We start from the raw sequence: 24,996 nt of genomic DNA on the forward strand, positions 1-24,996 counted from the left end.
ACTGCCAACACACATTTATATTCAAACAACATGTAAAAGTGAATTTATCATCCGATGAGCCCTTTAAATAATAATGTTTTAAATCAATTAAGACAACTGATCATATTTTCATGAATACCTTTTGAGAACTGCTCTCTCTCGTTTAAAACAAAACTGACTAATATTTACATCTTCTAAAGTTGGCATGAAATGAAAACTGAAACTATCCATTTTGTAAATAAATGTTATACTGTAGATTAGAAAGATCAGGTCTAGGTTTAGTCTTTTTACAATTAAAAAACATTTACAATCTACTTCTGTTTAACTGCAGCTAGAATTTTATTCAAATATTCAGACATTTGCTTCCAGCACTGTGGCACTTGTATATCTGCTACGGTTGGGATGGGCGATATATCGCATGCGATTATCATGCGCTTTTCGTCAGTAAAGCCGGTTCCCTGATTACCACTAAATCACCATCACCTGCTTTCAAATGGAGCGCCATTTAATAGAACTGTAGTTCACTGACAAGCTACGCAATATCACGTTTTTTATCGAAGGCAAATCATCTACGATAATGAACGTGTAATATTTACAACTATTTACAGAAATGCAATTTAATATACATAACTATGTTTTCAGATGTGTATAAAGGCCTTACTTAATGAAATATAATAAGTATGTTTTATTACCTTAGATTGAGCAATTTTTATATACATACACTGCGGGTCCCCTTACATGGAAGTCGCCACTATGTGTCTAAAGTAGCCCTAAACGGTCAAACTGCTCTACAGAGCATGTTTCGTCACTTTGTTGTTCTTACGAATAAAACACAGACACAGTGAATAACAAGTACATTGACATTTGCAATAACATCGATTCATTGAATAATTAAGTAAATATAATTCCTTAATTTACCTTTTTAAAGTAATCTCATTGCTCTCTGCTGTCTTTACCAACAACATCTTTACTTGTGTCGGCTACCGTAGCTTTTCTAAAGGTAGTGGTGAGCGGGGGATTGAGCCGTTGGTCGCAACCTCACCACTTGATGCCGCTATAATTTACACACTGCACCTTTAACGATAAAAATAGTTATTAAGTGCAATAAGTTGCAGAAAACAACTCTTTGCAGTCTCATCTTCACACCTGAAGCATGCAGAATTTCCAAAAAGCAAACAAAAAGTCCTCAAAATTATTGAAAATAATTAAACTGTCAGTAAGGACAAACACAATATGATAAAAAGATACAAATGAAACAAACTGTGCTTTAATATTTTTTCTATGCAAGTTTTTCAAGCAGTTTATAGCCTACTACAGAAATTTTTTATCAGATGTAAAATAAAACAGCATAGTCTTCACTGTAAGAATTAACTTTTTTGTTTCTTATTAAAGCTACAAAAGTCCTTCACTTAAGAGCAGTGTGTGATTTTGAATTTGTCTTTTGTTGTTTGATTGATATTAAAGCACACAATTGAAGCAGGAAAATAGCCCGCTGTCACTTTAAGAGACGCACGGATCCATTTGCAAGTATTGCCTATTAACAGACACGCACAGAGAAGATACTGTACAGGCACCAAAAGCTCACTGTTCGGAAGAAAAATATTAATATTGGGGTCGGTGTTTATATGAATTAATTTCTGAAGGTAACTGACTTCACAAAAGTTTCAATGGCATTTTTTCCCCTCTTATCACTGCTGATCCATAAGCGCCACCTCCTGTCAGAGAATGAATTTGTGTTCTCATTCAGCCTGTTTGTTTTTCTTTCATGCAGGTTTTACCTTTGTATCTTTGTTTGTATCGTGATTCAAATGTAGTGTTTGGTTCTAATTTCAAATGCCTTTTTAAAAATTTTTATATACGTTTAGTTATAGTAGAAGTAGCAACTGCCTGTTTTTTTGCAAAACTTTTTTGATAGCAATCAAATAAGTTAAAATAGCAATCGTTAAGTTAAGTTGTCTAAATGTATTATTAAATGTATTTATATAATCTGTGGAAGACATAGAACAATAAAATATGTTCATCCAATCATATCCCTCGGTTTGAGGGATACTATACGCTTTCCTACCTGACTGTCAACATATGTATTTGCCTCTGTGCACCCTGTTTGCATAGACAATGATATGTCATCAGTGCAATCCATTCTGCTATTGCAGACAAAACAAAAATGGAAGGCCACATTATTGCAATGTTATGTGTTATGCGTGAATGAGACGTGAGGTAATCTTGAGTTGCTGGTTAAAGGGTTAGTTCACCCAAAAATGAAAATTATGTCATTAATAACTCACCCTCATGTCGTTCCAAACCCGTAAGACCTCCGTTCATCTTCAGAACACAGTTTAAGATATTTGATTAAGATATCTTAGAAATCGACTACCTTACCTTTACTGTAGGGCTCTGCAAAAAATGTGAAATCATAATCGTAGGCGATTGATTGCTGATTATGATTCCAATATTGCGTAGCTTGTCAGTGAACTAAGGCTCTGTGTATTAAATGCCGCTTCATCTGAAAGCACATACTGGAGATTTACTTCTAATCACAGAAACGGCTTTACTGACGAGATGCGCATGAAAATTGCCTTCGATTATTTGCCCAGCCCTACTATCATGTCCAAAGGATAAGAGGGTGAGTAAACGAGAGTGATGTCAATGATTCCTTTAAGATATAAAAATGAGTCTAAAAGCCTGTAAATAAAAGTAAAATGGACAAAGTCTACAAATTCTAAAACTTTTTCTGGAAAAATTATACTAAACAACTCCTTAAGTGAGTTCCATTCAAAAAACAGTAAAGAGCTAATGTAAACTAATTTTAAAGGTAAAATTAGTCAAATTACTATGTTAATTTACTCAGGAAGATACTATGGTAAAAAGCTCATTTAAACTCTTTTTAAAGGGATAGTCCACTCAATTTAAATTCTGTCTGCAAATATTTAACCACATGTCCTTGATTTATGACTTGTTTGCAAAATATAAAAAGAAGCTTTTTTTTAAGAATGCTAGTAGCCAAACGGATTACAACAGGCTTGAATTGTATAAATAAAAAAATTCTCAAAATATCTTCTATGTTCCACAAAAAAAGATATTCGATAAATAAAGACAGATATTATAAAATAAGTCCTGACAATTTACATTTTTGGTTGAATTATCCCTAACACTCATTTTAAGGAAGTTAAAAGATGTACAGTGCAAAGTTCAACTGAAAAACTCTTTATACTGCTATTAGTATGTTATGCTGAAGTCTGTATGTTCTAGTCATATATCATTTCAAGGAATATTGCTGTAACTTTATAAGGGATTTCCCAAAGAACAGAAAGAGAGGAATGGGGGATGCTTCTGATGTTGGATGCATCATGCAAAAGTCTGTGTCGGAATAACCTCTGGGGGGAGGGGGGCATGTGGGCGCTAATATACAATAATGATCAATGGCTTAATGGTAAACAAAACCTCCTGTTCGCCTGAATTAATAACGTGCCAGCGTGTCAGAATAATCTCAAAAGGGTTTGGAGCATTTCCCGCCCACACATACAAAACAAACACAGAGGCTTTGGACAAAAGCACTCTGTTACATACAAAAAATACATATAAACAAGGGGGTGAGACAAAATTTGAAAAGAAAAAGTACACCAGAAAACACAGGCAAATAACTTAAAACTGTCAAAAGGCATCACTGTTCAGCAACACCTGTCATTTTAAAGCTCAACCTTAAATTGTGATAACTTTGATTAATAAATGCATTTCTAAATGCATTTAGAAAGCAGATATGCATAGTACACAAAAATACAAACCGACTAACTCACAGCAATCCTAAACACTATGTGCAATAAGGTCAAAGAGGGAAGGGTATTCCCTGCGGCATTCAGCTGCATATCAAACAGGAAGTTGACAGCTCAAAGCGAGAGAGACAGCGTCTACAATGAGATGTTACTTTTTCCATTAAGTAAACGTAGGCCTCAGGGCTGCTATGATGTCTCAACCAAATCATGTTACAAAACATCTCTAGCGAGACACAAACTACCATGCAAATATCCACTCTGCTGTTTACTGTATCTTGCACTTTTGTGTGATTGGAGCTGTTGCAAAGGACATTTCCTCGGGATCAATTCATACCTAATCTTTGTCAATCTTAAAGAGGAACCTTCTTCAAACATTTCATGTTGATCAGTCCAATACAACAAAGAAAGCCCAGGTAAAAATGGGAGTATTGCTGAGTGTGTATGCAATGAGTTAACGTGTCTGTCATTTTATTTGACCCAAGTGGAAAGTCACGGGACGTTGTGATTATGCAGGAGTAGAGTCTGCAGGGACATCTGATGCAATGGGAATTCTTTATTAATCGCTGATGGGTTGTCACACTGACACTAGCTCATTCTGTATAAATGACAGTTGATACGATATCTTTTGTATGTTCATTTGGAAGTGTCACTGTTCTTATTTGAATATCAAGCATGCAGTTATTGCATAAACGAAAGTGTTAAGAGTGGCAAACGTGTCATGCGTCAAAAGTGCAATTCTGTCATGGAGATTGACATGATAAGCAACAACGGCAAGTGAAATTGCTTTTCAAAAACTTTCTGACAAAGTGTTCGGAGTCACTGCTGTCGAGTGTAAGATTGCACAAGATTGTGCCACTATTCTTAAGAGCAGCTCACATCCCTCAATGAAACACAACAGAATACTTTAGTACAGTACAGTCTTACATAACAAAAACAGCTCTTTTTAAGTGTCCTCTGAAACAAACAGTAGTAGGGCAACGTAACTTGATGCGCACTGTTTCTATGTGAACATTTTGTCTCAATGAGGAAGTAGAAAACAGGTTTCTCAAGTTCTATATTGCTTGTCACTCGTACATTATCTAGCGGTTTATCTCTTGAAACAATATTTCCTTTGCAAAGGGAAGACTATTCCCTGCACATGCCTTTGAGACAAAACCTTATGCAGCTCAGTGAGTGTGTGAGCTGGTGGCTCATTATGAGGGGTGTCTAAAAATCCTGCAGGACGTGGACACTTGCATCTCAATCCAGCAAGCCACCTCAACAGACGGTTTTCCACTCTGAGGCTCACGGCCAGGTACATTACAGAGCGCAAACCACTTTGGATTTGCCTGAATTCAAACTAAGGGTCATAAAAGAGGGTGAATGGAAAATGCCGGTTTCGTTGGTCATAATGTCCCTTGTCATAAAAAAAAGAGCAAAGCTGATATATGACTTCATGATTACAAATTAGTCTACCAAACTATCCATGACTTCCAGAAATAAGAAATTTCTCTTCATATTCAGACTTCTGCACAGCACAAGCTTCACAATATGTGCTTATGATGATATCATGGTTACTCTCAGCAAAAGTCCACAACTTGGAGGCTGAATCACAATTCATCATTTCAGAGATCTCATCAGCAATGGATCGCACCTAAGCTGGAAACTCCTCTTCTTATACAAGCCTATGAAAATAAAGCACAACTTTCTTCCGCTGTAGAGAACGCGTGTTCTGCCTACTGTCGGCACGAGTAAAGTGAAACACTTAGAAGCAGCCAGGTACTGTAAATAGACGAGAGCTTACTCACCGTTTGGTCCATATCTTTCAGAATTAATTTTCACTTGTTCCAGCGTGAGTCCAGTGTTTTCGTTCACACCGAAGTTTGCTAAAACTTCTGATGCAGATTTAGTGTGGGCGTTTTCCATCTCGAGGAACTGTTTACTACGAGCACTTGAACGGCATGTATTTGTGACAAATGACACCGAAATCACTGACGGGCTTCGAGAAGTGGCCGAATTTCCACCGAGATGCTTTCAGACCGCCAAGTGGAGGTGGTAGTCTGCGCAGACGTCCACCTGCCCCTTCTGCAAGCCGCCGGTTTGAGCCCCGTGAAAGCTGCTGCTCTGTTTGCGCTCGAGCGATGTGAGTGCGTGCGCACGCGCTCCGCGTCCTCTGAAGGTGCGCGAGGTCCCCGCCTCTTTTTCCGTGAGCTCGCGTGTTTGAGCACCGTACGCCAGAGCTTATTGGCTCGCGTTACCTGAGAAGAGAAAGGCAGCAACTCACGTTCTCGGTGTGTGTATGAAAAAAATACTCCGTAATAGAGAACTGCGCCAACCTAATTTCCGCGTCAGGAGGAGAATAAAACGGTGAGCAGTTTGTCGTGGATGAAGGAATCTGTCGAGGTGACTCCGTGCGCGTCATCTGTGAGCTTGTCAAACCGTCACAGCTCAAACCTGTCTCAATATTTCCTCTGAATCTGATTAATGTATCTGGAAGATATTATTAACCATTAACTGGCCGTGACATATGAAACAAAAGTATCCACGGTAGAGAAGCCTTGGCATTTACAAACTGCTTTTGCGTCTGTCTGTTTGTTTGTTTGCTTGCTTACTGAATGCATAGATTCGTGTTTACAGTATGTAAGGGGTTTACAGTTAAGCGATTTAGTTAAGTTCTAGATTTATTTAACGTATCCTTTATTGATTTTTATCTGAATCACAACGTTTACTAATATTGCAAACTGCAACATTATCATCCAATTATTCACTTGTAAAGCATCATAAAGCACTGAGAGCTGCCTCACAAGGAAAACAGTAGGCTACTGCACAGAGGGGGAGATAGCTTTAGAACAAGGTGCTCCAGTTCTTTCCTGGCTCATAGTTTCTCTTCTGTCCCTGTGCAAAGCCTATATTTAGAAAATATATACTGCTAAACTCATGTTAAAACAAACTTTATAGGTTACATCATCCTTGCCTGCAGAAGTGATTGGAGGTCTTTGGGAAAATTAAGTAATGGTTAGGTCAAAGCTGGCATCACAAATGAAACTGGCTGCCCAATCTGGCTTGGCTTTTCACCTCTCAAACAGTTTTCACACTTGGTTTTATTGCATTGTCTGAACCTGAATTCAGTTCCACCAATCTCCCCTGTCTGATCTCTTTTCTGATTGTGGATCGAAACACAGTGCGTCATGAATGACCCTGTTCCCAAGCTGATTTCATTGGTCAATTTAATCACACAATCATGTAAAGAAAAGTTGTGACTTAATGAATTCAGTTCTGAATTAAGAAACATGGATCCTGATTCCTGACAGAGATTAATGCTGTTTTTAATAATGTGATACTAAAACGATAAGTTTAAATTTAGAGTTAGGGAGCAGAGGCATTCTAACTTTGCCAAACTCCCCTCTTTTTATTTTAATTTACAGAAATAGATTTTGAGTGTATAGAAATATAATTGTTTTTTTTAGTTTATTTTAAGTTTTTTTTTTCTGGCCACCTAGTGGGCCCTGGGCTCCTGGTTGAGCACCACTGACTTAGGGGTTAATAGGGGTTAGTGTTTTAGTGTTTAGTGTAGGCAATAAAATTTTCCAAACTGGCTACCAGGTGGGCTATTTTCTTAACTGGTTTGGGGGAAAATGGGCCAGTACAGGCATTGTTAACTATTGTAATGTTTCAAATTAGAAATAGATAATGCCAGCTTCACAGCTTTATTGTTTTTATTGTGACAGATTGTCCACCACAATTTATCATGTACAGTAGTGATTGGAGAAGTGACTCCTTTTGAAACTTTGAATTAATTGTTTTGTAAAGTGATTTACTTGTCCAGTGTGCTTGGACATTAAAGGGGTCATATGATACGATTTACATTTTTCCTTTCTCTTTGGAGTGTTACAAGCCCTTGGTGAATAAAGAAAATCTGTAAAGTTCGAAGACTTAAGTCTCAAATCCAAAGCGATATTCTTTATAAAAGTTACAAAAATAGGCTCATTTTACAACTCCCCCAGAGTTAAACAGTTGAGTTTTACCTATTTTAATCCATTCAGCCAATCTCCGGGTCAGGCGGTAGCACTTTTAGTTTAGCTTAGCATAGATCATTGAATCTTATTAGACCGTTAGCATCTCGCCCAAAATGACCAAAGAGTTTCTACATTTTTCCTCTTTAAAACTTGACTCTTCTGTAGTTACATTGTGTACTTCGACCGATGGAAAATGAAAAAAATTTTCTATGGCTAGGAACTCTCATTCCGGGGTAATAATCAAGGAACTTTGTTGCCATACTTTGGGTGCAGCAGGCGCAGTGATATTACGCTGCGCCTGAAAATAGTCCCAAGCTAGTTTGTGTAGTTGCAGCTATAGCAGAGTTGCTTGGGACTATTTTCAGGTGCTGCGTAATAACATTGTGCCAGCTGCACCCATGGCGAGCATGATTTCACCAAGTACAACATGTTCCTGGATTAACATCCTTGTCAATCCTGGAACAACATTCCAATCAACCAATCAGAATTAAGATATAACTTTTTAGGAAATATCTGTTTTAGGTTTACGATAAAAAGTTTCTGATCCAGGAACATGTCTTACTGGGTAAAATCACAGCGATCCTGCACCCATGGTATTACGCCGGAACGAGAGTATAGTTCCTAGCCATATCGGCCTAGAAAATCTTTTTTTTTCATTTTAATTTAATTTGTTTAACTCTAGGGGAGTTGGACAATGAACCTATTTTCACAAAAAGTGGAGTGTTATTTTAAGAATTGTCCATGCCCTCCTGAAATGCCTCGTTTAAATACGCCCCTACATGTCTACGTCACTGTGGGAAGATTTCACACAAAGAAAGAAGGCATAACTTTTATTCTCGCTATAGTATTGTTGTTGCCGCTGCCATGTTGTGGAGATTATAACAAATGCAGACATGGTTTGTTTACGCAGCGCGATGCGCAAAACAATGCGTAAAAACACAATATAAAAAAATGTAAAATGTAAAATGTAAAAAATCTATGCATTTCAGAAAGGCGTGGCACAAAGGAGCAACAATAATATACATTACTTGGAAAATAATGTGTTTTTTAAACCTTAAACCAAATAAACACATTGCATTACACCAAATACACAACATAATGTTCTTGTTAGCAACATCATATGACCCCTTTAAAACATTTGCTGGTTAAATCCAGTGCAAAAATATGCTGTACATATGGCATGTTTTACAAAGCATATCAGTAAACACCAAGAAGGAATTAACAATAGTTTAAATTTAAATTATTTATATATGTCTATGATTTATTTGTAGCATGTAAAAACAGACAGAGTTACTGAAAAATTGTGAACTTAAATTCTAAACTGTTAAATGAAATGCACATTGCATAAAAAACAGAAATGTTAGTCTGTATGTAGCTCTGTCCAAAAGTTAAGCTTCTGCAGAGTAATGCTGTCTTAACAAAGCCCTCACAGAGAACACTGTGGATACCCTACTTTAAACCCATCGCCTCTAGAACACAATGTGCTTTTGAGGACTATATTTATCTGAAAATGGCCCAGGTCTCTTTCCACCTATCCAGGTCATAATCAGCTTCCACCCAAGTACAGGAGCTCTGTTTAGACATAAGTTTTGTGAGTGGATCTAGGACCAGCTTTCACTGCTGAAAAACATAACCTTCATCATTATGTTCAGAAGCAAAGGGCAACAGCCCTGTTCTCAATAATGATGTTCTTAGAAGTTACACTTCATAAATTGAACTTGAAAAGAGCCTACTTTACTTAATCAGCGTACCGCACTGATGATCAGTATTCAGGCTACTTTCTGCATTTGATCAATTCAGATATTGACTCCCTTCTTGACTCCACATAGAGTTGGATAGAGGCCTCCTTGGGTTAAGCCAATGGCTTAAGGAATGCAGCACGCTACTGCAAATTGATGGATAAGATTGCCTTGATGGAAAGAATGTTAATAGGACATCATTCGCATAATTTGCCACTTCCCATTTTCAATACAGTGTAGCCTATACCGATTTAGCATTAGGTGTGATGCATCTTTTTCAGGTGTCATATCTAAAGTGACTCAGCTTGAAGCTGCAGATAACTCATTATGTTGACAGTCTCTCCCTAGCCATTTGTTTTTAAATATATATCATTTGTGATGAAGAAAGTTACCCCAGTTTCATCACATTGACTGCAAATTTATTGGCCAAACAATCTCACCACATAAAACCAGTGTGACTATTTTATTTTTGACATAAAACCCAAGCCACCCTCCCCCTAAAGAAGAAAAAACAGAAGGGACACCCTTGAATGCCAAAGTCCTTACAGAAAGGAAATCCTTCCCCCTTTTCCCTGACTCTTTTACCACACTGGCATACAATGGATGTCTGTGCAAGTTAAAGTTTTCAGACACCAAATATTCCACTCGGGTTTTTGAGCCTCCCAGCTGCATTTGCCTTCAAGCCTGGCTGGTCTCACCATCACTTTGCATTATGCAAATCAGTTCCTAAATAGGTTTAATTTTCTGTTTTGTATACCATTGTAGACATACATTGTTTTTTAAATATTTGCCCCAAGAAATGTATCCTCTTGTCTCTCTCCTTTCTCATTCTCTTTCATGTGTAAAGAAAGGGATCCACCAATTTGCCATCAACACTAAACATATGTAATAATGCCAAAATATAGTTATAAAATAAAAGAAACAATAAGTGATAACTGCCATTATTTTAATTCTCAGCTGTGTCGTGATGGGAGAGAGCCGCTGTGATATCTGCTACAGGCAGACTTTACTGCGGTACCTTCATTGACTTTGACTCAAGGAGATCTGGAGTGAGACTAATCCCCAGACTGCAGCAGCTGCATCTGACAGAGAAAGAAAGAAAGAAAGAATGAGAGAGAGAGAGAGAGATAAAGAGAGAGATTGTGCTCATGCTAGCATCCCCTACACTCCATACCAATCAAATACAATGTACTTCATCTTCCTTTCTCTCCTTCTGTTCCACACACAGACTCGAAGCACATTACATCTGTGACGCAGTAGTCCTTTCACAGGATGGTACCAGGGGATGCCGGTGCACTGTCTGCCAGTCTGCCTGACGGGAGTAACAGATGAGAGAGGGAAAAGGGGAGGAGGAAGAAAAAGAGGTTTGTCTGAATTGCAGAATAACAATTATGTGCAATCCACTCATATCTAATATTGGTTTAAGCCAATTGGATCACAAGTCCAGTGAATATTTTTGACCAAGAATTTAATAATAATAAAAAGATATCATATAAAGGGGTGAGAGGAAACTAGAGATAATAAATGAATAATGTGTTTTATAATTTGACATTGCCTGACCATTTCAAATATTTCCAAGTGTGGATTATGTTCAAACATGAAAATTTAAACAATGCCAGAGAATACATAAACATTTAATTTATTCTGCCTTTTTTCTTGCTCCATATTATACTTGCACAAAAGAGTTACATCTCAGTGCTTTGCCCATCTTCATCTATTAGTCACCACCTAATGGAATCAAATGGTCTATAATGAACCAATTACTATGCAGTGAAAGTTGTTGACTGTTAAAATGCCAGTCAGCCAGGTGGCCTATTGAAATGACATCACTAAACATAGCTTGTGCCCTCATCTCATCATGATCTTATTCATTTCAATCTATTGCGAGTGACATGCTTTCCTAGAATCTGCTGATACTTCTATGATACTTTCTGAATATTTACGTACAAAATGAATGAGAAATTTTTTTTTACATTTATTTATGGGCAGCTGTGGCAGCTGTGGCCTAATGGTTAGAGAGTTGGATTTGTAACCCGAAGGTTGCAGGTTCGAGTCTCAATGTGCTCTCTTCCACCCTCAATACCCATGGCTGAAGTGCCCTTGAGCAAGGCACTGAACCCCAAGTCGCTCCCCTGGTTCTGGATCTATAGCTACCCACTGCTCCGGGTGTGTGTTCATGGTGTGTTCACTTCTCACTGCTGTGTGTGTGTGCACTTGGATGGGTTAAATGCAGGACACCAATTTCGAGTGTGGGTTACCATACTTGGCAAATGTCACGACTTTAAGAATATATTTTACGTGGTTTCCTGTAGTTCCAGTCATATTTTGCTCCTAACATCCGCAACATATCTCAGTGCTCTCTGTAAAGGGTTTATAAGACATGAAGCTTTGTAATAAGGGCTGTTAGTGCTTCAGCACATGCACTAATATAAATGCAAATACATACCACAGAGTGATGTAAAGTATTTGCAACACAGCAAGAGCAAAAGAGGGAAGGGTTATGTATTGTGTGGGCAAACATTACGGAAATATATTATTTCATAATGCACTGACACATAAATAAACATTAACCACCAAAAAGCGCCTCTATTAAACATGAAAAGAACATCATGATAAACTTAGCACCAAACAAATCTATAGATGTAAATTAAATCAGCGTTAATTACTCGCATCAAAAGGTACGTAGCATGGTGCAGAAGGAAGCATGCATGCAGCACCTCGAGTGTTACTCTAAATCAAAATAATTATCCTCTCAGAGGAAAAACAATGAGCAACCTAGTGTGAGCGATACTGTACTCCAGAACATGATGTTCCTTATTGGTTGATCTCATCTGTACTTATTGTGTGAAATAATGTAAAGCTTATAATTTTTCAAACTATATCAGGGCAATAATTCCTTCCCTCCAGCAACCTGTAAATGAAACTTATTAAAAAAACATTTATCCAATCCATTTTAGAAAGACAAAATCACTTCCCTCCCTACATTAATTTTTACATGTGCGAGAAGCAGCTACAGTAAATGTTTGCATTTGGATTTATTACTGTACATCACAATAAGGAAGAAAAGACAATTTACGTTTCATGCTGACAGTTACAGATTCTTGTAGTCTCATCTTAGAAATGTCTTCAGTCATTCTCAGCCTAAGGTCTGTGTATTTTTTTAAACATATTGTTCATTCAATTGGTCATTTATTTAAACATGGTCATGGTGGATTTGCTTTCCAAGGTATTCTTAGTTGTCAGTCAGCAACAACTACTAAATATAGCTTGTTCTACTCTGTTTTCTGCTCTATTATAGACTTAATTAATGTGCATAGGTCTAAACTACTAACTTGATCTTATTTACTTTGTCACTGTGACAAAAAAATAAATAAAAAGATTATTGGGATCAGATTGAGTCTGTTTTTATAATAATGGTAAATACACTAACACTGTTGTTAAGCTGGTGTGCATTGGGAAACGAACTAATAGGGAGAAAAATAATAGACAGTCAGACTCAGTAAAAGAAAAAAGACAGGAAAAGAGAGGGAACAAACCAAAATGAAAGAGACATTGATGAAGTAGAAAAAGGCCAGCTGGGATAAAATAAAAGTTAGGCCAAGCAAAATCAGGGATGCAAAGATAATGTGTGAATGAGAAGAGAGAGAGATTAAACTGGAGCTGGTGTCATTGATAGTCCAGCTCCTACTGACAGAATGGCCTAGTGGTAAAGAAAAGGCTTCGGTAGATATTGATTGTGAGAGCACGCTGGTCTTGATTTACAAAGAGAAAGCTGCTTAAGCCAGTGTTTTTTTTCCCGTTTTTTTTTTTTTTTTGGGTATAAACAAATGCAAACTGTGCTGCCAAAGGAGACAGGCAAAGAAGGGCCTTTCAGAAACAGGCAGAAAGGCAAATAAAAAATATGCAAGTAAATGCAGCACACTAACTGACCAACTAAAATGAATTTGACTCCAACAAATACAGCACTGAATAATACTTTAGTATTATTGCATGTACATGTAGAAAAAGATCAAATTCAGCAACAGTCTCAATTGTTTATTAAAATGGCTTGTACTACATGAATAAATATCTCTATTAAAGATGCCACTCACCTTCAAGATGCCTTGCTGTTTATCACCCTTCAATGAGATTAACAAATGTCATTTAAAAGTCACACTGTAACATTTGTTTTGTCTAATTAAACAAAAAAGTGAAACACAACAAATATTACCTTACATCAATTAAAAGTTAAGGAGGCCATGATAATAATAATTTTCATGTCTATAGAACTTTTCATAAAGCCAGGGACACTAAAACAAAAGGATACCAAAAGAAAGAAAGTACAGTACATAACAGACAGAAATAAAACTGAGAAATGTGCTCATGGTCAGTCTTATTTTTTCTGATTCTTGAAATATTAATTTATTGTAATCTGAAAGCTCTAGAGTTTTGAAAAACAAACCCATATAGCACAATGCAAAAGTCATCAGCTTGTCTGTCAAAGCTCCAGAGACTGAGACTTATAAGAAACAGATCTGACTCTCTAATTACACTCTACCTCCCTTTGATTACCTGCCCTATGAGCTGAGCACGCTCACATGGGCGACTGATCTTGAAGTTCCCCCTTGATGAAGAACCCAAAGGAGAGATCATGTCCAAATGATTAGTGTATCACATTCAGGCTTTTGAGCGGAGTACACACACTGGTTAACTTGTTGCCAGCTTGTTCAGTTCAAGGATCACTGCATTTCCTCTTAAATGCCTCTAATCCTTCCCCGTTTTAAAATTGATGTACTCTTGTGTCACTCGTTTCCTTAATCCTTTTTTTACTTCCACTTTCTCTACTTCTTTCTCTCTGTTGGTTACTATTTTTTTTTCTTCAGTCATATCATTTGTAATAAGGAACTGACTGCAGCTTTAGTGAACGTCTTTTTTTCTCCCTTACTGTCAGCATAGTAACCTCTAGAGGAATCTGGCATTACAATATTATATCAAATTTATTATGTCCAGGTCATGACACTATGATTTTGTTATTCTTTTCCCTCACCCGTTGTTACCACCCCTTTAAAGGGGGTCATATTATACTTTTTTCCATTAACTTTTTCTCCCTGTGGTTCACTTACATTGTTAGTAACTTTTTTTTTTTTTTTGCAAAAGAACTGTCATTTTTTTTCATGCCCACTTTCCACTCTATCTCTGTAGAATTAAACTAGCCATTTCTTGCTGCTGTGTGTTTAAGATTATTCATTTCTCACATACAAAATGTAACCATTATGATGGGTTCACAAAACAATCCAAGCTTAAATGTGCCTCTCCAAATAAAAAAAAAGATCAGGGACATTGTTATATCGCTTTTCTGATATTGTCTAATCCATTAGAATGAAAGAAAATGCTTCTATTCTGAACACTCTATAGGCATTTTGATGTGTAAATGTGGGTGGTCATATTATATTATTAAAATTATATGATTTGTTTTTTTTTTCTTTTTATTGTGGAGGAAGTTTTGAGTTCAGAAATTCACAGTATACTGTATGTTTTCATAAAACAAGTCTTTTATCTCAAAAGATCAAGGAAATATTAGCTGTTCAGCATATGACCCCTCTAATGATGCAGCTCATCTATTTATACATCAGCCAGATAGCAGCACATTGTGAACAGCACTTATTCATTGTAAGCTGACTGAGAAAAGAGTTTTTCACCTTTCAAGAAATAGTTCAGCTAAAAAATAAAAACCTGCACATCATTTACTCGTATAACATTTCCAAACATGTATCACTTTCTTTCTTCTGTACAACACAAAGGAATATTCAAAAGCAATCTATCCTTTTAAGAATTTCTTTTTCAAAGTAAAGCATAAAGCTATGATATCTCTCTCACTTTCTCCTTCTATGTGCAGAAATACATATGACGTGTTTTCCACCGTTCAGCCGTTCTTTTGTAAAAGCTGAATTCTTAAAAAGATGAGCATGAACTGTACATCATAAATATTCTGTTAATAAGAAATCTGCTGTGCAGCTTTGACTAGGAGAGAATCATTTGACATAGTCCCTAAAGGCAGGAACAAATAAGATGCATCAATGTGTCAATTTGGACAGGATCATTCTGACAGAACTCTAATTTGTTTTTCTCTGTGCTGCTTAATGCTCTGCTTGTACACCACACTGAAAGAACTTTCTCTACTTCTCAGGGCACAGCGCGATCATCTGCACAGTCCAAACTAAACATCCAGCTAAACTAAACTAAAGAGGTATGAACTCTGTCTTGCGGCTGTCTTGGTGACAAGGATTAAGTATTGGGGTCATGTGTAAAGAGCATTTCCATTCCACTGAATAAAACAAGAGTGTAAAGTCCAAGTATGTTTTTCCCATAGCACATATACACTACTATGATACAGTTTAGGGTTGGTAAGATTTTATGTTTCTCGCATAATTCTCACCAAGACTGCATTTATTTGATGAAAATAATTTGTTGATTTAGTGCTGGTATTATACATTATGATATGCTGATTTGGTGCTTAAGAAACATTTCTTCTTATTAATATTGAAAACAGGTGTGCTGCTTAATATTAAGAAACTGTGATAACTTTTAAGGATTATTTGAATCGAAGGTTGAATTAAAATGTTATTGAGTTAAAATATGAAAATAACAATATTTCTGAATGAAAATATTAATGAAAGAAATAAACAAATAAATCTCAATGACCCGAATCGTTTGAACAGTTGCATAGATATTTGATCATTCCCAAAATGTCTACACATTATCACTTTTTCTAGTGCGCTATAAACCACTCATGGGCCTTAAATACTAAGAATAGAGAATGGTTTGAAATTAGAGATCTAGAGAGTTAGATATGGAGCATCTTGTGCAGATGCTATAGCTCTATCTAGCCACAGATCTGGTCCTCTGGGATGTGTCATTTTCCTCCCCGTTTGACCTTTGACCCCAGTGCGTTTGGCCTGCACTGGGATGAGAGATTGATAAAAACAAACATGTAGGGATTTCAAAATGTAAGAAGTGCTACATTGTTTTCATAAAATGAGAAACTGAATCACTTAAGTTTTGATCAGTCTCCCAGTATCACTGGCATTTCATATTATGATGTTTCACATAAATGCATCAATTATAACTAACAGCATTTCTGGTTGCCTCCAGTATAGCACTATAGTAAACACCATTTCAAATGAAATGAAATGATCCTAAAAAGATGAGATGACTCAACATTGGAACTGACCTTAGATTAGTATCATATCATCTTAATTTGGTTGTTTCCATTATGATCATGAGAACAAAATCATTTGAGATCAGCTTACCAGACATGGAACCCAAAAAAACTGGAAAGAAATGCCATACAAGAAAGTAATACTAGCAGTATGCAATCTAATTCCCATTATTTAAACAGAATTAGGGGTGTGTAGCAGAAGGCCCAGACTGCTCTCTTCATTTATCTGTAGTCTTGCAGCATATGTTATAAATGCTGCAGAGAGGAAATGTCAAATCAACAGCCCCCCACACCTTATCAACAGGAAGTGAAGAAAACTTTTCTGTCACACAACATGCCTTTGAATCGCTTCTTTCAGAGAAACACACGTACACACAAATAGCAGAAATATATTCTCTGTGAAGAAGGTACAGATGAATGATTTTTCCACTCTGCCGATAATAACTTTTTTCAACCTTTATAACTGTCACACAATTCTCCTGTCATCACCATCAAGTGCCATCTTTATGCAGGTTGTTCAGAAGTCAGTGAATGAATGAATGAGTGAACTATCAACCAATGCCAACATAAAAATATATTTTAAAATTATGAATGAGTTCATCCAAGGTTCACACTAGAGTTATGGAAGAGGGCAGATATGCTTGGCTTGCTTTCCGTAATGAAACTAGACAGAAGCTCCAAGTTCCCCACTGGAAATAACTGTGGATAAAGAAGAGAGACTTATTGCGTGGGAAGAATTTCAATAAGTAAAATGGGGTATTCACATATTTATATATTCTTGAAATTACTAGCAGCAAGATAATAAATAGAGCCAACTTAAAAAACAAATCTGAAAAAAAAAAACACATTAAACTATATATACTGTCTGCACATACAGAAAATATCACTAAGGCAGCTATGGAATGTACATTAGAAACAAAACACAGTGAAACTGGATTTAATTCAAACATGCATAATCCAGACCACTGACATTCAGGTCTACAGACATTAGTTTGTGCTACAAGGCAAAGAGCTCCTCCCAGAGAGGATGTGACCCTCTGCAAACAGGATTCGAGATGGCAAATCAAACAAAGATTAGCATGCAGAAGTATTCATATCGTCTAATATTTCTTATTGTCATGGTTTTTCTACAGCATGTCTCAATACTTATAAAAAGAGTTAAAATTATGGAGTAAAGTTAGACATTGGAAGACATAGGGCACCACTGAGGGAAATATAGTGTAATATTGGATGCAATATCCATAATAAGTAAACTAGACTTGTCAGAAGTCTCATAAAATAAGATTTATGTTCGTTAATAAGACTTTATGAAGTCAATAAAATGAAATAGACAGAGTGATAATGGACATTGCATTAAAAAAACTCATGGAAGGGCAATAACACCAATCTGTTTATATAAGAGAGCTTATTCATCATACGCTACTGTTATTTGTGAAATTTGGACAGCATTCTGCTCTAGTCATGATTACAGATGCACTCCTTTCTGGAAAAGAGAATATGCTCTTATGAGTCAGCTATAGTACAGTATGTTAGGAAACCTGGTGTTGTTTTCTTTTTTTCTTCTTTTTTTTCAGTTATGAGCCTGCAGTGCTCTTAGTTCAAGAATTTTAATATTCACTACAATCTGACAAGGCTCAAAGGATTACCCCATCAACTGACAACTGATGCGTTTACAAGCCACTAAACCCACAGCCAACATTGTTAACACAATTTACTTAAGCTTTGAATTCAATAAGCTGATTTAAAAGATAAAGTTTCTCCTGAGATGCCAATCACAGCTCACAACCATTTACCATCTAGAGTACAAATCTAACCACCTTCAAGTACACAGCAAAGGTATTTCAGGATGTGTTATGTCCCCCATTCTTTGCTATGAATCCTGTAATTGTTGTCCTTCTTCCTATCTGTTTTATGGTGTACTACCAGTGTGCTGCTCTCAGCGTTCAGCTTTTGGCATCAGTGGCTGGTGCTCAGTGCGGCATTACATGGAAGTATTCGAGGGAAATGGGCCTAATTACTGTATGTGTTTTGCAAGCTCAGCTGTATGTAGAGAGATATTGCTGTTAGGTAAGTGATATTCATAATTGATATGAAAGGACATCCAGATATTTTATATTAATTTTATGCTATCACATGAAAAGTGCATGGATTAAAAAATAATAATAATATCACTAATAATAATAATAATAATAATAATAATAATAATAAAATAAAAGGTTTTGCTTAGAATGTTGTTTTCCCTCCAGGTAAAAATATGCATGCATAAATTGCAATGAAAATACATGAATTCCAGATGAACATTAGCCTCAGTGTGTCAGTCACGTGACTGAATAATTCACTCGGAAGAAAATGTCATCAGATCATATATTGTACAAAAGCTATCCCTGGGGTTGTGCCTTTTCAAACAATATACCTTTGTACTTAAAAGCTCCATATTAGTAACTTAAAGGTGCATATTAGTATCCAAAATAAACAAAAGGTACCACTACATTACTTTTGTACCTTTTTTTCAGAGAGTGTATAACATTTCAAATGTTGCTGGTCATTCTACAAAGCAGGATCCAAAGCCCGTCATCAAAATGATTGGCATGCTGTCACTAAAGATAACCCATCTGCTGCTTGATAGTTAACAAAGTTTGTCAGAGCATTTTGTCTGTGCTCTCTAAAGCACAAGTGATTTACTATGTTTAATAATAGAGAAACAGTAGCTACAACTCCCATTTGTAGTTTGCGTTAACTTTATCCCCAGGTGAATGATTTTGCGATATTCCGTTTTTTTCCCCCTGCATAAATTAAATGTGCAACTTAGATGCATATACTAATACATATCATGATATTTAATATTATACAATTATTACATATTATTTAGAGGGGGAAAACAATAAAATCAAATCAATAAGTTATTTTAATGTTTTGGAAAAAGATGATGAAACTATACTAAATGGTTAAACTATTCTTATTGATCATAATAATAATAATAATAATAAAAAGAGTTAAATGGTTGCTGTAACAACATCATTGCGCAAACATGAATGCAAATAGAGCTTTTTTGAAATGAAATTTCATACAGAGAGCTGCCACAGCTCCAGAATGGCCTTCGGCACTGAGGGGGAAGTGAAGCGTTTCTCACAAAATGTGCTGTTTTTTTATTTCCTAGGAAGAGGAGGAGGGGAGAAAAAGATTTTTGGTTCTTTTACACTTCAGATGAGTTCAGATGCGCGCACACATAAACACACACACAGCTCAGCGATAAGGGGGCAATCAATCTTCATCATCACAGTTGTTCATTGAAATAGCCATCAAACCGTGTGTCATCTTCATGCCTCATTTGGTCACTCCATCCAAACACCCTCAACGCACAGCATCACGTCACCCTCTCCTCTCTTGCATACCCAGCTGGTTGCTCGTCTTTCTTCTTTCTGCTTGTGATACTGAGGCAGTGGGTGGGCTTCCCTCCCTCTCTTTCTTCAAGCAGCACCCATTACCAATGCAGCACCAGTGACTCAGCCTGCTTTCTTCCATCTTACACCTCACACACACAAACAAACCAACTCATACACAAACAACTCACTCGACACATGCAAAGCACATGCCCACAGTCACCCTTCTCTCCCACACACACAAATACATGCAAACGCAATTAAATCCCACACACAGCCGCTGACCTCTTAGTCCCTTCAGATCCCCTTAAACGTATAAATAAGGGCAGCAGATATGTCCAAACAATTAGCTCTGTTGACTACTTACATGCCTACAGTCATAATAATGTTTCAACTCACGCAAACACAACACTTAGTCAAACCTACTGATGGGATAACAAGTAGTCACGATGTCAGCTCGTGAGTGAGCTACCTCCTGTACAACACACACAAATCATTCATATGATTGCTACAAACACATCAGCCAAACATCAGATGTCCACACAGGAAGTAAGTGGTTAAACGAATAACACACGAACAGTGATACATGTTCATGTCTTTATTGCTTGTGAACATTCGCAGATGAATGTCGAATAAAAAAAAAACATTTACCAGCGCAGTTATAATGAAGCTACAGTGGGTTATTGCTTAGTTGAGATGCAGTTGTTTGGCCAAGTACATATGACACACTGCATAATTTGAAAGATGAAATACATTTCACAGAATATTGTTACTGTAAGTCTTGTATTCTGGTTCCAAACACTTTTTTTTAGATCCCAAATGCAAACAACAAATGGTGCTGTGTTTTTACTGAAAAATCATGATCTCAATTCCAGACTTGATTCATCTTTTCTGAATTCTTAAAATATTAGTGTCCAAGACATGGTAAGTCCAGAGACTGTAGAGTGAGTTTTAAAAAGAGTGGGCATCCTGCAAAGACGACTGCAAGAGCACAGATGCAAAATACTCAATGGTATAAAGAAAACCAGAGAGTGCCAGATAAAGAAAAACTGTACAGTACAGAAGAACCAGAAACATGCTAACACATCCCTTGATGTTTCTATGATACTATGATAACTAAATAAGAATGGAGTTCACAAGAGGACACCAAGGAGGCTGGCTGCTGCTGCTATTAAAAAAAAAAAAAACATTTATGTACATCTGAAGTTGCAAAAGAGTACCTGGATGTTCCATAGCACTACTGGCAATATTTTCTGTGGCCTGGAAAAAGACAGGAGAAAAATAGGAAACATATCATCAAAACATCCCAGCGGCCATCATGGTTTGGAGCTGCTTTGGTGCCTCAGGGCCTGTATAGCTTGCTATCATACGCAGAAAAATGAATTCTCAATTTTAAGGACGTTTGCAGAGGAATGTCATCCCATCTGTTTACCAGTTGACGCTCAACAGAAGTTGGATGATGCAACAGGAGTAATCAACAACAGAATGGCATCAGCAGAAGAAAATATGCCTTCTGATGTGGCCCATGATCTCAAGAGAGCGGTTCACACCAGACATCCGAAAAGTAGTGCTGAACTCAAACAGTTTTATAAAGAGCAATTTGTGAAAAATGTCCTTCTGACCGTTGTGTAGGTCCGATCTGCAATTACAGGAAACATTTGCTGAGGTTATTGCTGCCAAACAAGGGTCAGCCAGTTATTAAATCCAAGAGTTCACATACTTTTCCACCCTGCAAAATTCATGCTGTGGCATGGGACATGAACACAAAAAAGCATCATAGCTTTTGTGTTATTTATTTTAGCAGACTGTGTTTATCTGTTGTGAATTTCTTGCCCATATCAAATTTAGTCGCATTCAATTATTAGTAGAATATACATTTAACTCTGGAAATAGCATGTTGGTGGCCATAACATGATGCATACTATTACTTATACTTCCCTTCCTTCACCGCATAAAATGCTGTGCTTGCTATGTTGGTACTTTCTCTTTATATCAGATAAGCTGTGCCGAAATATCCCTGTGGAACACAAAGGCAGTTGGAGGCTTTAAATAAAAAGATGGCCTGATTATGAGAGAGAGGGAAAGAGAATGAAAAAGGGAATGAGGGAGAGAATTAGACACTGGCAGGCTGGACCAAAGATAAAGCCCATAGTTTAGGTGATTGATATTACTTACTTTTAGTTGCAAGTGTTAGACAAAATACAGTTTTTTTGTGGACATCTCAAGAGGAAATGTGAGAACACTTCCTTTGAAATGATGGGTAGATGCATGCAGAACTGAGAAGACGACGGAGAGATTATGTTGATTTGCAATGCAAAAGATCTCAGACATGCAAATAGGCTTATTTGGTAGTAGGAGAGAGCAGAAGGTCAGACAAATCATTGGTTAGAGACAAGCTTGAGAGAGAATTATCAAGCATGCTGGGAAATGTAGTTTTAAAACAGTCATCTGCTCCTATAGCTCAACTAGTAATGCATGCTGCTAGCAACTCCAGGTTTGTGAGTTTCATTTTTAAAGAACACAGGATGGTTATTTTCCCCCAAAATTCCTATATTGTCAACAAACATGCTTTTAATTCAACAAAGTTTGGTTTGATGGCATTTTAAAAATTAAATCCAGCAGTTACATGGCCCCAAACACACATGCAAAAATCAACATCACAAACTGTTCCAGGTTAACCTTTGATTGTCAAAAATTAAAACTACCACAATAAAATAATAAAATAGAATAATAATAATAAAAAATCTCTAATGGCAGCAAAAACGTACTTTACTCAAAAGGCAGAGAAAACTGTTCATGACACCAGTTCTGTTTTGAGATCTCTGTGGGGAAAAAAGGGGTGTATGAGGGATAACCTCACTTCTTTTGATGGATTATAAAGACACAAACATTTAAAAGCTATTTTCCAAGAGACATTACAGACACGTCATAATTATACCTTATCAAAGTATGATGAACTCTCCAGCAAGCAGTTCATGGACAGAGATGTGAAAGTTACTAAATGATTCATCGTCCTGATTCCGTTCAGCTCTTTTCGGCAAGGTCCATTTCGCCCTCACACAGCCCACATGTGCACGACTGTTACAAACAAACAGGTCAGTATAGACGCTAATTGCTTTAATTTCATGACTAGCACTCAGCGGAAATGCTGTACTTAACCAACACTGTAACGCAGGGAAGAGCAGTGAGCTGGATTCACTCATAAATCACAGGCATTAGATGAGCTCCACTAGCCTTGCAAACAACTGAGCTTTACAAACGGATCTTTTTTTTACTTATTACAAAGTTTATACGTAAAGGTAAAATGGTTTTTCAACCAATTCTTTTGACTCGTATACAATAGAAGCAGAAGTCAGTGGCACCTTTTTAACTTTTACAATGTCACAGTCATGTGCATGACACAGAGGCTGCATATTTATCTTGTTGAACATGTCTGTCTTTGTGAGCACGCAGGTGTTCTTGACAGATCCTTAACTGCTTTGAGGCCAGCTGTCCACGACAGATCATACAGACCGTCTTTGCTCTTCCCTTTTAAAATACATGTGCATGTACCCATCAAGTACCGGCACTTTTGTTCCCCACAAAACAGAGGCAACAGCACCACCGGCTTCCTGGCACGTTCAAGGGTGCCGGAGTTAAACTTTCATGAAGCCCTTTCACTATCATGTTCTGTTCATCATTTTTCAAGGTCAGCACTTTATGAGTGAGACAAAGACCACAGAATAGCACATAGAGCCTGAAGTCGACAGAGCGTCATGTTTCAGCATTTTTAGCCGTCTCCTCTGGAGTGTGCAGTGTCAGGTTCTAGTCTCGCAGCGTGAGAGCTTCAAACCCCCTGTTCATCCGTAACACTGCTACGAAGCATGTGCTAATTAGTCTGTGTCTCTCCTCTGAGCATGAGGTGAAGTCCGTTCGAAGAGAAAGACCAATATAGTAGTAGTGGAATGTGCTTTGGAGCAAGACACAAAGGACATTGTTGTGAAATAAAGCCAATTTCTATCAGAAATTAGATTTTATTCCATCTGATACGAGCTGACACGAGCTGGTGCTATTAAAAGGTATATTTTACATTTGTAATTTCACCTTCAAACCATTTTAAACCCATATGACTATCTTCCTACTGTGAAACACAAAGGAAGATATTTAGGAGAATGTTCAAGGTGCTCTTTTCTACATAATGCAAAAAGATGACAACCAGCAGGCTGGAGGTTCGAAATAACCAAATAATTCATTTTGGGGTGAACTATCCCTTTAAATAATTAGCTTTAAGTTGTTTCAAAAATATTTTGCTGAAGAGCATTATGCTTAAATTGAGGCCTGCTGGCAAAGGAATTGATCACTTATAAAGGTGAAGATGATATATGCTCCCTGCTTTGAGTGAAATGAAAAAAACAAAAAAAAAACATTGTGAGCTATTGAAGGTCATGGCGAGTGGCTACCATGGAAAACCAGTAACCATAATAGAAATGCACCAAACTCATCCTGAAAATCTTCCATTGCCTGTATTACCTCCTCCCCTCCATCCCTTAAAGATTTCACTCTCCTTCCCTCCCTCCTACAAATACAATTTCTTTCTTCTTGATATACAGTCTTGTTGTCATTTGTTTAGACTTATTACTCCCAGAAGCCCTCTAGTTGTCTTTATCCTCTTTTTTTTTTTTTTGTCCTCCTTGCACTGCTGAAGCTTTCAGTAACGGAACAAGGACTGAACCACATTACCTGAATACAAGGGAGACACTGCTTCAATATATATATATATATATATATATATATATATATATATATATATATATATATATATATATATATATATATATAAAGAAATCAAAATCTACTTTTAAAAGCATGTCCCTGGTCTTATTGTGAAAGAGTCATCAATTCACATTATTCAGCATCAAATAGTTTGTCTTCATAATGTTGGGGAAAAAACGTGGT

General features: G+C 36.9%; 1 protein-coding gene and 1 long non-coding RNA gene across 2 annotated transcripts in view; one reads left to right on the forward strand and one right to left on the reverse strand.

Moving 5' to 3' along the window:
- atp2a3 (ATPase sarcoplasmic/endoplasmic reticulum Ca2+ transporting 3) overlaps nt 1–5,883 on the reverse strand; it is a 51,880-nt gene extending 45,997 nt beyond the window's left edge. The window contains exon 1 of the mRNA XM_026211785.1: nt 5,537–5,883. Coding sequence (XP_026067570.1) covers nt 5,537–5,654 — 118 coding nt within the window. The 5' untranslated portion in view covers nt 5,655–5,883. The remainder of the gene's footprint in view (nt 1–5,536) is intronic.
- Nucleotides 5,884–5,989: 106 nt separating this feature from the next.
- Nucleotides 5,990–15,865, forward strand: LOC113049438 (uncharacterized). The gene is made up of 3 exons (XR_003276610.1): nt 5,990–6,095; nt 10,712–10,847; nt 15,650–15,865. It is a non-coding gene; the product is annotated as an uncharacterized LOC113049438 (long non-coding RNA).
- Nucleotides 15,866–24,996: the final 9,131 nt, after the last annotated feature.

The sequence above is a fragment of the Carassius auratus genome, chromosome 30, assembly GCF_003368295.1.
Source record: "Carassius auratus strain Wakin chromosome 30, ASM336829v1, whole genome shotgun sequence".
Classification (NCBI taxonomy): Eukaryota; Metazoa; Chordata; class Actinopteri; order Cypriniformes; family Cyprinidae; genus Carassius; species Carassius auratus.